Raw genomic sequence first — 13,342 nt, 5'->3', positions numbered from 1 at the left:
ATGGGTTTTGGTTAAAATGTTTCATAATTGAGGGGGGGGGGGATCAAAAGTTTTGGGTTTCGGTATTTTTCATTGAAAAAATGGCATCAAAAATGCAATTTTCCCATGAAAATGTTGGCTTTTTACTTAAAAGCCATTTTTCTTCAAAATTATGTTTTCAGAAAAAAATTTCAGCCAACTGTAATTGCCTTTTTTTCCCCCTAATGAAAATGCTGGGTTTGATACAGAGCAAAAAATCAGCGTTTACTGTTGCATATCACATGACTCATCACATCTGGCCTATTTGACTCCATTTTTTTAAAATGCTGTGAGCTCCCTCTCAGAAAGAGAAGCACTTTGCAGAGGAATTTTAGGATAGGAGCCTCTTAACATTGTAGATGTTAAAAAACACCATATCAGTTTCATTCATGTTTTCTTAGGCAAGCATTGGTTTAATTCCTCATTTCAGGAACTAAAAGATTTCTGTCTCTCACTGTTACAAGGACGTTCACAACTATAATCCAACAGGCTGTATTGGCATCCAAATGGCAAGTGTTAACCCTCATGCCCAGAAGCAACTGGATTTCATTGAGACAGATTTCCAGAAGAGTTCTGCTCCCTTTTAGATACCCAAATAAGGGCCATATTTTCAAAAGTGCTAAGCACACAAGTGTGACACTTAATTATTTAGGTTCCTGATCTTGTATTTATTTGCAAACACTATGCCGTTCTCCCCCTCCCCGCACCATTCTCATGTCTAAAATTAAATATGCAAAACCAGAAATTTGCCAATCCCCCTGTGCAACCTTGCAAAATACAAAGCTTTGTCCTTGCAAAGTGCCTGTGACCTGAAGATCTGAAAATGTATTACACTCACTAATTAATATAGCCGCAGTGTTCCCTATAACACTAGCATTAGACCCAATTTACAAATAGGAGCACAGTTGATGTTCATAGATTGTAAGGCTAGAAGAGATCATTATGATCATCTAGTCAGACTTCCTGTATAAATCAGACCATAGGATTTCACCCATGCTATGTTACCTGCAGACCTAAGCACAGTGTATCACGTGGTAGAGTCAGGAATAGAACCCCAAAGTCTCCACATGCAAACTGGTGTGCCAATTCCTACACCACAGTCCCTCTCCATAAAAATTCCTAGCATTTCTGTCTCAAATGCATATGACAAAAGAAAAATCCTTAAGGGAAAAGAAATATCCAGTTTCAAGACTGAGGAGTTATTTTATAAACAAGAGTCCAAAAGAATGATATTTTAAAAGGACCAAAAATGGGTATGTTATTTAAATGAAGAGAACTTGCTCATAAAAAAAAAACTTACAATTTTCCAAGCACTCCCCATCCTTCTGCTCCATTCACACATCCAAAAATAAATCATGTTGTTATAACGCTTCCCAACAGCGTACTTCAAACGTGAAAATACACTAGCTCTGTGCAGTGAAGCAAGCCTGCCTCGTTCTAGTAATTCCATTGAAGTCTAAGAGCCCGATTCAACACTGACTCCATCCCAAAATGTGCTGTCAAACAGAAGGGAAAGATGACATCGGTCCAGATATTCAACAGACCTCAGGGACAGACTTTTAGGTGGACTCAGGTTTTCAAGAGAGCTCAGCTCTCAGGTAGGCACCTAAACAAATGTGCAAATTCTCAAAGAGCTGAACTCTTGAAAATTTTGCCCCTGAACATCACCCCAGGAGCTCCTGGGGGGCTGAGAACTTTTGAAAGTGGGACCCTTGTTTTAGTTCCTAAATAGGAGCTGAACTCTTTTGAAAAGCTGCCCTCAACTGCAGATACGTTTAGTTTGAGCTCTCTTGAACATCTGGTTCTGAGTGTCTGGGTGTTTTGTTTAGTTTTAGATATCCCAGTCACACTTCAGTGGGAATAGGAGTGGGTCTTTGATAGCAGTCTGGTAGGTTGTGACCTTGTGATCCATGATTTTCAAAAGTTCCCAAGTCACCTAGGAGTCACAGCCCCGTTTTTCAGAATGACTTAGGTGCCTGCAGAGTTTAGGCACCCACCGGGTGAGGCAGCAGCTGAGCAGGCGTTTTGTGAATGCCTGTTGTGCCTAAATGTTAGTCTCTCTTGTGAATCCCATCCTACATGCTGAGGTTTCCAACATTAAAGTCCCTGAGGTGCCTAAATTTCAACAGCTGGCCATGCACAGTCTTCCAAGTCCTGATACTACCAACAGCTCAATGCCTACCCCATATCTAAACTCCTGTGAGTGTCTCAAACAAGCGTTCCCCTGCTCATATTGCATTTGGCAGCCACATCTGGTATGTATACTTTAAGAGAGACATAAAATAAACTTGCAGCATAAACTCCTAAGGGCTAGTCTACACTGAAAAGTTACATTTGCGTAGCAACATCTCTCAGATGTTTGAAAATTCGACTCCCTTGAGAGACATAGTTAAGCCGACCTAACCCCAGGTGTAGACAGCGCTAGATCAACAGGAAAACTCTTCCGTCTTCGCCTGTTGGGGAGGTGGAGAACCTCTCCCGTTGCTGTAATAAGTGAGATAGTACAGCAGCACAGCTGTGCTAGTGTAATACTGTAAGTGTGGACGTAGCCGAAGACACAAAGGAAGCGGGAGCATCTTTAACTCCACCCTGTAGTGACTGCATATTGCTGTGCATATGGTACTATAGATCTCCCTCTGCCTCTGGAAACCCTGATGAAGATCCATGTGTGCTGTTATTTCAGTCTCTTTGTCTAAGATGGATAACATTTCTTCCTACTATATTTTTAATAGAGTTTGGTGTAAAACTGATTGGCTTTGTTTTTAAATAATTGTTTTCTGCTCATGATTCATCATCTTGGGAGATTCTCTCTGAAAGACATACAGAATAAACTCTTAAACACCACCACCACCACCACCGTTTGGGCACTCAGGGGTGCAAATGAGTCAAAATAGGAGATATTCCATTCTTTGTGGTCTTCCATTGCTTTTGTAAACAGCTGAGGACGTGGCCTTTGAAGTCTTTAAATTGAGGGAGGATATCTTTGTAAAAATTATACTCCAGGTCAGCAACAAATTATTGGGATTAGTAATGTTGTCTATTATTAGTAAAGAAAAGCCAACATCCTCCACTGCATGCATTACCAGATGGAACTCCATGGCCTGTGTTCCACTGAAAGTTAGAGTGGATGACTATAGGGGTTTCTTCTGGCCTTAAATTCCATGAATTAGTAGTAGAGATGGAAAGTGTTTTGAATCTTTAAGTTCTCAGCAAAACAATCAGAAAAAGATTTGTCCTGAGAAATGGACACCGGTTCTAATAGTGACACAGGTGTGAGATTTTCAATGAAAACAGTAGACAGCTTTGATCCTGCCAGTTGGACCTTGGAAGATATATTTTTTGCTTTCAGATTAGGAGCATCCTCTGAGGATTGTTGAGGCCATGTCATTTGCATTCTGATCGGTTTTTTCTCTTGGATAGGAATTTCCCTTGGCAGTCATCGGAGGGCCAGAATGCTACTGTGGCTATCCCACAATGCATTTCACTCTTCACGACAGCGTGAACCGGTTGTTCTGCAGCAAACTGCAGAATGTCAGTAGTACAGCTGAGGGGCCAAGAGAAGAGAATTACTATCATGTCTACCAGACTCCAGTACAAGGTAAATGCCGCAACTCAACAAGAGCCTCCTAAAGCCAATGAAGCTATGCCCATTTACACCAAGGGAACACCTCGCCATAGAATGTCCAGGCCAAATTCTGATTTGAATCATTGAAGTCTGCCTAACCCTAAATTCCCCATGCAGTTTCAGTTGTAGGTGGCAGTCTTCCATTTCCTTTACTAAACTGATGTGATTTTGTCAGGCACTGTTGAAAAATGATTGTTTTCCAGCCCAGAGATGGTCGCATTTCAATGGCAGATAAAGTGGTTTCTGGATATATAAATACACATAATCAGTACAGTGCCGTAGGATTCTTTGCTGTGTCTGTGTATATATGTGAATTTGTGTGTTAGGTAACATTAACCTATGTGTTTTATACACACATTGTATATAAATGTAATATAGAAATTAACACAGATGTATATGATGTTTATAAGGATAAAATAGTCATGCAAGCAAAACAAGATATTATGTATACAACATGAATAAAGTAGTAGTTTTTGGAAACTCCCAGCCTTAAAATATGATGGTACAGGTTCAGTTTCATGGGCTTTAGATTTTTCAAACTCCTTTATCTATACAAATGAGAACTTCTCCATCACCCTAAATTAAACTTCATTGATAATGTGTTGCACTTCAGTAAACCTCCTTTCAAAGGAGAAATTCAAGGCATTTTTTTTTTTACAAACAGTGAATTAAGCCTCACCAAACCCCAGTGGGTGTAAGCAACTATTTGTAGGTGGGGAAATTTAGGTACAGAGCTTTGACTTCACTTATACTCCATGACTGAGGCCCGAAGGGGCAACCAGATCATCCAATGTGACACCCAGTATATCACAGACCTGCACCACCACCCAGGACCTGCACCCTGAACCCAACCACCCCCCACTTGCCCAGAGCCAAACAGCAACTACGTGACAATCAAAAATAAAACCTAGACAGCTAGTTCTGTGCTTTAACCACAGACTATGCTCTCTCTGGCTTATACATATTGCAGTTATAGCTGCATTAAAACCAATGCTACCAGCATTTCTAATTCACTGTAGACATCTTCATCTAAATGCCCATCTTCATAAGCATCTAGAAACAGGGTGGTGACGTTGACAATCAGGCAGCAATCCAATCCAGCAAAGCCCTTAAAATTAACTGGATACTTCTGCACGAGTAGTTTCACTGATCTCCGAGGGACTACTGACATGCAGGAAGCTAAGCACATCTCTAAGTGCCTTGCTGGACAGGGGCCTAAAGTGGTGAGAATAGGCAATGGGCAGCAACAGATCAGATTCGAAGAAGAGTAGGTAAGTGCCCCCTTCTGAGCATTTGTTGGTTCAAACACCTACTGGACTCCAGCCCTCTGAACTGATCTGAAAATACAGACGTTCACTGGCACACATTTCAAGGTGTTTGGAAATTCAAGTTAATTTGGATGAGGCTCCAGGATGTCAGGATGGAAATTTTCCAATTGTCTTCTGTGAGAGCAGCTCAGTGTTCCTAACATCGTGGCATCCTCCATGCTGAATCACGTGCAGGCTTTCATCCGTGGCAACTTTTAAATTGATGGCATTGCATATGAAGTGATAAGGAGCAGCGTGCAGCATTTCTTCTTTTTGTTCATTAGGGATGACCATACATAGCCCTTTCATGGGTTATCTTCCTTCCTCACTCTGAGGGTTATGCAGGCATTAATAGGTTTACGTACAGAATGCCACGCTCGTCTATAGCACTTTTCACCAGGAGATATCAAAGTCCTTTCCAAAGGCGGTCAGCATCCCCATTTTACAGATGTGGAGAGGCAAAGGGACTTGCCCCAGGTCACCTAGCAGGCCAGTGGTGGAAATGGGAACAGAACCCAGACTTCCTGAGACCCACTTTTGTCTGCCATCCACTAATCTACACTGCCTCATATGTGAAGGCAATGCCACTGAAATAGCATAATCATTCTGAAATCCTTATTTCCACAATACAAGATGTCCAGACAGATTCTGAAATAAAGGTAGAGCAAGCAGCTCATAGACCACCACTCTCTATTTTTAAAGCTGAATCTACTTAATGTTAATATAGATATGGTCAGGGTTTGATGCTTTCTCCCCAGTGAGAAAAGCTCACATGAGAAGGGCTGACGTCGCCTTCCACAGCACCCCTTCCTTTGCGGATTGAATTTTGAGGCTGTCATTGGCCCTGGTTGCAGGAGACCTGATATAAGGTGCCCATGAGAGAGGTTCTGCCCAGCCTCTCTCAAGTACCAGAAGGCCTCATTTCTTTTGATTTCCATTTCACCACAAGCCTCTCGGGAACGATGTTGAGCTGGAGTCTGAAGCTTAATCCCTGCCCTCTCTCTCTCCCCTCAAACCCATTTAGATTATGGCCAATTGACTAATTTTCAAATACAATGGGAAGATGTTTTTTATACACACATTTACAGGTAGAATGTGGCTTTGAAGAGACTGCCATGAGTTAGGGGCGGTCCACCACTTCCCTCACTGTACAGACAATGGCACAATGTTTCTCCAAGGTGGACAAGCAATCCGCTTCAGCCCACCCTTATCCTTTGCATTCATTTATGGCGGTTTCCTTTGCAAGACGTTCCCCCGGAAGGTGGCAAAGGTCTCTGAGATACAGTTACATATGTAGGGCCAGATCTTCAGCTGGTATAAATTGGCACAGTTTCATTTTTGTGTGGTGCTGCGCTGAGTTACCCTAGCGGAGGATCTGGCCCATATACTGTAGGACGGCAAGTGTGCACAGATGCTGCTTGACATTTGACTGTTGGAGGAGTAAGGGCCAAGGATGCATCATTCTGTAATACTGAACCTGCTTCTGTAAACAGAAAGAGCTACATCTTCTGCTGGTGCTGCTGATTTTTAGTGACACTTCTTCTCAAGCAGGGGTCCTGATTCCCCCCTCCCCCCAAAATGTACCCACATCTTTTTTGCTCTATATGGAAATGTGCAGATTCTTCTGTAAATGGACACCATAGCCAGCAATTGTCACCTAGATGACATTTACACAGATACAAAAAGAATGAATGTGGCTGTCCTTAATAGCAATTATATTTTTAAAAACACAGCATGTGCAATCTGTCTTCTGTTTGCAATACTTTAGCACTGCTTTTGCAACCAAGAAGGGCCTTCAGATCATGGAATATTGCTTTACTTTTGAAAATCCCAACCTAAGAGGTTGAACTGAACTCGTAGTAAGACAGTTTCCTATAAGACACTTGATTCACAAGTCTAATGGCACATTCACAGCCAGCTTGCTGGGCAAATAACTGTTAAGAAACATACGTCCAGGGGCTTTTATCAAAACTTGCAGGTAGATGCAATGCTTTGCTGCAGTTCTAATAATAAAGCATAGCCTAACATGACATCAGTCTCTTGAATGCCTCCTCTAAGGATAAACTCCTTGGCCTTTTAAGGCTGACTTGGTTTTGAAAAGGGTCTGAATCACAACTGGACACAAACTGATATCCTATGATATAAACAGAAAAATGAAAACAATAAGCCCTGTAATCAGTAGCTGTCAGTAAAATTATTAAGAAGCCACTATGCTTACAATGAAATATCTTCTGTACTTACAGACACCCGATGCACAGATAGGAAATTCCTCACTACCAAATCCAAAGTGTTTGTTGCTTTGTCTAGTTTTCCTGGGGCTGGGAATACCTGGGCTCGTCATTTAATAGAACACGCCACTGGATTCTACACTGGAAGCTATTATTTTGATGGAACCCTGTATAACAAAGGTATTGTTGTCGGAAACATGTGAAAACACAAAATCATCTTTAAACATGAGTGTATATTTACTTGTCTCGAAATTTGTTTCTGTTTGGAGTGAATAAGTCTGTCAATATTATAAACACCCTTGCTAAAAAATAAATGCCTCTTTGGAATGTGAGTACCAGCCTTTCACATGTATTGGACAGTGTACAGAGACTGGTTGAATAGCATACATAAACTGATTCACAAAAATTTTCATGAATAAAAACTTGCTCTGATTTGTGGATAAACTATGCAAAATTGAGCATCTATTATTATCCTGGTCCGTCACTCTCTCTCTCAAACACTCCTTTTTCTTCCCATCCTCAGAACTGGCTCAAAGAATTTTGTAAGCAAAAAAATGAGCTAGATTCTTAGGCTGAGGTTTTCAAAGGCACCTATAGAATCTGGGCCAAGATTTTCCAAACTGATTAGTGGCTGTGGGTCCTAGGAGAGACAAATTAAGGGTCCTGATTTTTAGAAAGTTTTGAGCACCTGCCCTCTAAAAGTCAGGCCCCTTTAACGTTTCTCAAGTTGAGCACCCAAAAATCACTAATCACTTTAGAAAATCAGAGACTGATAGAAATGTAGGGCTGAAAGGGACCTCGAAAGGTCGTCAAGTCCAGCCCCCTGCACTGAGGCAGGACCAAGTATACCCAGAACATCCCTGACAGGTGTTCATCCAGCCTGTTTTAAAAATCTTCCAATTACGGGAATTCTACAATCTCCCATGGAAGCCTATACCAGTGCTTAATTACCTGTATAGCTTTTCCCTAATAGCTAACCTAAAACTTCCTTGCTGCAGATTAAGCCCATTACTTCTTGTCCTGTCTTCTTTAAAACATCCCTTAACATCTCTGCAGGCTGTTGTTATTAGGTCCCACCTCAGTCTTCTTTTTCCTAAAAGACTTAATATCCCCAATTTTTAAAAAAAATTTTTTTTAACCTTTCCTCATAGGCCCAGTTTTCTAAACCGTTCATCATTTCTGATGCTCTTCTCTGGACTCTCTCTAAGTTGTCCACATCCTTCCTAAAGCATAGCGCCCAGAGTTGGACACAGTGCTCCAGCAGAGGTCCAACCAGGAGTCAGGAATGACCCTCACTAGATATATGAATCATATATGAATCATGTACAGTCTTGCAAGCAGTTTTGCATCCATCTTATAGTAATTTTATTTAGACCACATTTCCTTCATTTGCTTCTGAGTCTGTCATGTGGGACTGTGCCAAAAACCTTACTAAAAATCAGGATATATGATGGCTACTACTTCCCCCCCCCTCCATCCACTAGGCCAGTAACAGTGTTATAGAATGAAATGAGGTTGGTTTGGCATGATTTGTTCTTGTCGTGTCCATGCTGGCTATTCCTTATAACCCTATGATCTTCTATGTGCTTACAAATTCAATAATAATTTGTCCCAGTATCTTTCCAGGTATCAAAGTTAGGCTGACTGGTGTATAATTCCCTGGGTACCCTTTGTTCCTCTTTTCACAGATAGGTTCTATATTTGCCCTGCTCCAGTTCTCTGGGACCTACCCATCCTCCATGAATTCTTGAAGATAAACACTAACTGTTCCAAGATTGCTTATCCAAGTCTCATTTATTTACAGTTATTACTAATCTTGTGGTAGCCCCAGGCATAGACCAGGACCTTATTGTGCTACGAGCGGTACAAACTCAGGGGGGGGAAAAGACGGTTCCTGCATGAAAGAGCATACTGGCCAAGTAAAATTAAGAATTAATAGGCACATGGCTGGTCATTGAGAGAATCAGGAATAGAACCCAGATCACGTGAACCACACTCCATCCACTAAGTTACTTTGTCTCTTGTAGTTGTTTGAATTTTACACCATTAGAGAATCTTGTTTATAATGAGAAACCTGAATTTTTAAAAATATTTTAAAACAGGTTTCAAAGGAGAAAAAGATCACTGGAGAAGCAGGAGGACTCTCTGTGTGAAAACACATGAAAGCGGCAAGAGAGAGATTGAAATGTTTGACTCCGCCATCTTGTTGATAAGGAACCCATACAAATCTCTGATGGCAGAATTCAACAGGAAGTGTGCTGGCCACCTGGGATATGCAACAGATAGGAACTGGAAGAGCAAAGGTAATGTGCTAAGCCATTGCTAACCAATCAGTGTCTGAAAAAGGCCTTCAAACAATAAGGCTTGAAAGTCTGACCTTAAAGTCTATGAGTCTCTCAAGTGGGATGCTATGCGTGTTGCTGGGAAAGCAATGCACTGAGGGCCTGGTCAAAAGCTCATTAAAGTCCATGGGAGTTTTACCATTCACGTCAGTGGGTTTTGGATCAGGCCCTAAGCAGAGAGAGGCCCCCAGAAACCTCAGGTCTGAAGTCTGGGGTTTAGTCAGAGTCTTAAATCACATCACCTGTCACAGAAAGGGAGCACAGACCAGGATGACCACAGCACTAATGTTCCAGTAGGCATTAAGGAGAAGCAGCCGGGCAGAGAGACTCTCTCTTTGCAAAGTGCCCCAGCTCACAACCCATTTAACCAGATTGTGTGCTGTGATGAGAATTTGCCCACCACAGTATCTAACAGGTGAGAGCTATTAGACTGATCAGATTAAATCAAGGGTGTGATGAAAAAGGCTTTTGCTGGGGTGAGTTTTTATGCATTCTACAGACATAACTGTAGCACAGATCAGTAATTACAGGACTTGTAGACTGCTACTCAGACCCCGGAACAAGTTTGAAAATGCATCCACCATACTTCATTTTTTTCTTTTGATATTTTCGACTGGCAAAGCAAAGGACAAGTTTAAATGGCCCACTGAATGCATTGCTGCATCCATACTTTACAACGCTAAGGAATTCAGCATGAGCTTCTCCTTTGGTATATCCTAAGCATTATAATTAGGGATGGACAAACCGCACAAGCTCTTTTTCAGGTTCACCAACATAGTATATTTCTATCCTGAACCCATGGCTCCCCCTTATCCCCCACAACCAAGGACCTTTTTTTTTAAAAGAAAAAGATTGTTACATAGAATAGAGTTTCCTTTAGTATAAGGGACAAAAGAATTCTCACGCCGCCCTGCACCTGAAAGGTGGATTCTATATATGTAAAATAGATGCTTATCAATTTGTATTACAGTGCACCTAGAGGCCCCAACTGAGATAGGGGCCCCATTGTGCTAGGTGTTCTACAAACACATAGTTAGAAACAGCCCCTGCTCCAACTCAGTTTGCAGTCTAAACAAAGAGGACAGACCCAGGGTAGGAGTGGAGTAGAGGCACTGGGTGAAAGCAGCTGACCAAGATCACACAGGCCAATGGTAGACCTGGGATTAGAACACAGATCTCATGACTCACAGTCCAGTGCCCGCACACTTGCTCCTCCCTTTTACAAATTGAGACCATACCTGAGCAGCAGGGTTACACCAGTGATTTCAATGTACCAGTGTCCGACTTGTGAAGAATTAGGCACAGGTTCTCTGGTTCAAGCAGGAATTAATTCAGTGAAGTCCTGTAGCTTGTGTTATACAGGAGGTAGACTAGATGATCATAATCATCCCTTTGCTTAGGAAAACCTTTTATAGATTTCCTTCCCCCACTCCAGCAACATGCCTCTTTCTCTGCTCCTGTTTTTCAATTGGTTTTCTAAGCAACATGCAACCTCAGCAACTTTCATATTCAGACCAACACACGGTGTTAGTAGAGGTTCAAACTAGAGTGGATTTTAAAAATGGAATATTTTCCACTAAAAAGTTTAACATTTTTCGGTGAAAAAAATGCATTGAAATGTCAAATATTTGAAGAAAAAAAAAATCTCCCTAGGTTTAGGTCCAATTTAGGCAAAAGGAAGTAAGCTGTCCCTAACAAACAGAACAAGTGCAGCTTCAGGTTATATTTTCGCTCCCCCATTCAGCAAGATCAGAATTTGCCCCATTCTGCTGCTGCTCCAGGAGAATGTTTGGGAAATGATTAAAACACAGTATGGATAAGGTCATCTAATATTTTCCCCTCCCCATTTCTTTCCCCAATGTTTAGAATGGCCAGACTTTGTAAACAGCTATGCCTCCTGGTGGGCGTCTCACGTCTTAGACTGGTTAAAATATGGAAAGCATCTTCTTGTTATTCACTATGAAGACTTAAAACAGAACCTCATCCCTAAGCTGAAAGAAATGGTGGAGTTCCTAAATATGACGGTGACAGAGGACCGGCTGCTCTGTGTCGAAAACAACAGAGATGGGAATTTCAAGCGATCAGGTGCTAAGCAGAAAGATTTCGAGCCATTCACACAGGAAATGAAAGATCTTATCAACAGATACATCCTGACGGTGGATGAAGCTCTGAAAAGAAGAAACCTGACAGGGCTTCCAAGAGAGTATGTGCCAAGATGATATCCCAGCAGCAATTAGCTATGTTTTTAAAATAAAATAAAAATAAATAAATACAAGACCAGAGTTTTATAGCAGCAAAAGCAAAAGATGTTCGTGGAGTCTGCTGAGAAATGAAAATTCTCTCCACTCTTGGATGTTCTTCAGAAGCACTAAGTGCTTCAAAAGGCAAGCAATGAAGGATGGAAATTGGGTTATAAACCAAGGAAAAAGCTATTTGTGTCTGCCTATTGTGTCCTTCTCTATATAAATGGCTACAAATTTAACAGTTGTGCACTGCTAATTCTGGAAAAGGGTTCCTTCTTCTCATCCTTACTGCCTACCTGTCAAGAATAGCTTGAGATTTTGCAGTGTTTGAGTTGGAAATTCATCATACATCTGTATGGAAAACCCTCAACGCTGATAAATCTTTTCATCCAAGCATTTAAGAAAGTTCGTTGCTTTTTTCTTAAATTTTTTCCCCCCTCCCATCTCCTAAATTCTCTGGTTGCCATCCACTCACCCCAATATCCTCAGACTAGACTTTTGTTGGTGTGCAGGGCAGCGATAGAAATATACATGCAGCGAACGCTTCCGGAGACACATGAACTGTTAGACAAACCTTGTCTAAGGCTTACCTTAAAAACCGAGGCTTGGGCTGGTCCACTGACTTCTCAAAAACGGTCTCAGTCTGACTCAAGACTGACCTTGGGTCTTCGCCATAATATGGACTCAAAACACATGCCAGAGGACATATTAATATAATCTCCAGAAGGGAGGTCCATCCTGTCTGTAGCTTGCAACCTCTTTGGGCTCGAATCAAAGAAAGTGGTGGCTCTCCTTTGGTGCTAGGACATATAGCTGCATGCAGAAGGGGCCTGAGCAAGGAAAAGAAGGAATTCCCAACAGGAGAAAATGGTGATTCAGTATAAAGGGATGGGTAAAAGCTCCATGATATCACCCCACTCAAACCAGCCCCAAATTCAGAGACATACCTCAGGTAAAGGCCTCATTGTATATTATATCCTTGCTTAGTTGGGGAAGGGTGATGAGAGCAAGAGAAGAGCAAAGCATTTCATTTCCGTTACCAGGACACTCATGCCGGAGTGAGAATCCTTTGTCTTTAAGTTTACTGTCTCTACAGCGGGTCCTGCCATTTGGGCCCAAACAAGAGCCGAGCTGTGTATAGTGCTGAAGAGTCAAGAAAGGGCTTTGTTACTGCAAGGACAGTGGCCACTGTCAAGAGGATTAAAGTTAGCGAGTGAGAGGATTGGGAAATGGAGCAGAGGCAGCCTTGTGAGAACAGAAGCCCCATGGGTGAGCAGTGCCCCTTGTTGAGATGGCGAGTGAAGAGGACTATGCAGTGCACTTGCTGGTCTCTTTACAGACAAAACATATTTCTACATATATTCACCCCTTCCAAACAGCTAAAGCTATTTAGTTAAAGACTTAAGTGGCGCGTTGTTGTCCTTAGGAGCCATCTCCAGCGTTCTCCCTTACCCCTTAAGGGCTGTTATTTAGAGTTAATGGTGCAGTAACTTTTCCTCTGAGCTAACATAGGTCCAGGTATGTAACTATGGTGGCTGTACACTGAAAGATGGATGACTGGCCAGGTCAGCTGGGGGTG

General features: G+C 41.9%; 1 protein-coding gene across 1 annotated transcript in view; it reads left to right on the top strand.

Moving 5' to 3' along the window:
• Positions 1 to 12,110, top strand: part of WSCD1 (WSC domain containing 1) — a 46,030-nt gene extending 33,920 nt beyond the window's left edge. The window contains exons 5-8 of the mRNA XM_067537697.1: positions 3,439 to 3,616; positions 7,194 to 7,358; positions 9,281 to 9,481; positions 11,387 to 12,110. Coding sequence (XP_067393798.1) covers positions 3,439 to 3,616; positions 7,194 to 7,358; positions 9,281 to 9,481; positions 11,387 to 11,739 — 897 coding nt within the window. The 3' untranslated portion in view covers positions 11,740 to 12,110. The remainder of the gene's footprint in view (positions 1 to 3,438; positions 3,617 to 7,193; positions 7,359 to 9,280; positions 9,482 to 11,386) is intronic.
• The last annotated feature ends 1,232 nt before the right edge of the window (positions 12,111 to 13,342 follow it).

Source organism: Emydura macquarii, unplaced genomic scaffold (assembly GCF_026122565.2).
Source record: "Emydura macquarii macquarii isolate MOO-44397 ecotype Brisbane River unplaced genomic scaffold, CSIRO-AGI_Emac_v2 contig_450, whole genome shotgun sequence".
NCBI classification, from domain to species: Eukaryota; Metazoa; Chordata; order Testudines; family Chelidae; genus Emydura; species Emydura macquarii.
This window is presented reverse-complemented; position numbering and strand designations above follow the sequence as displayed.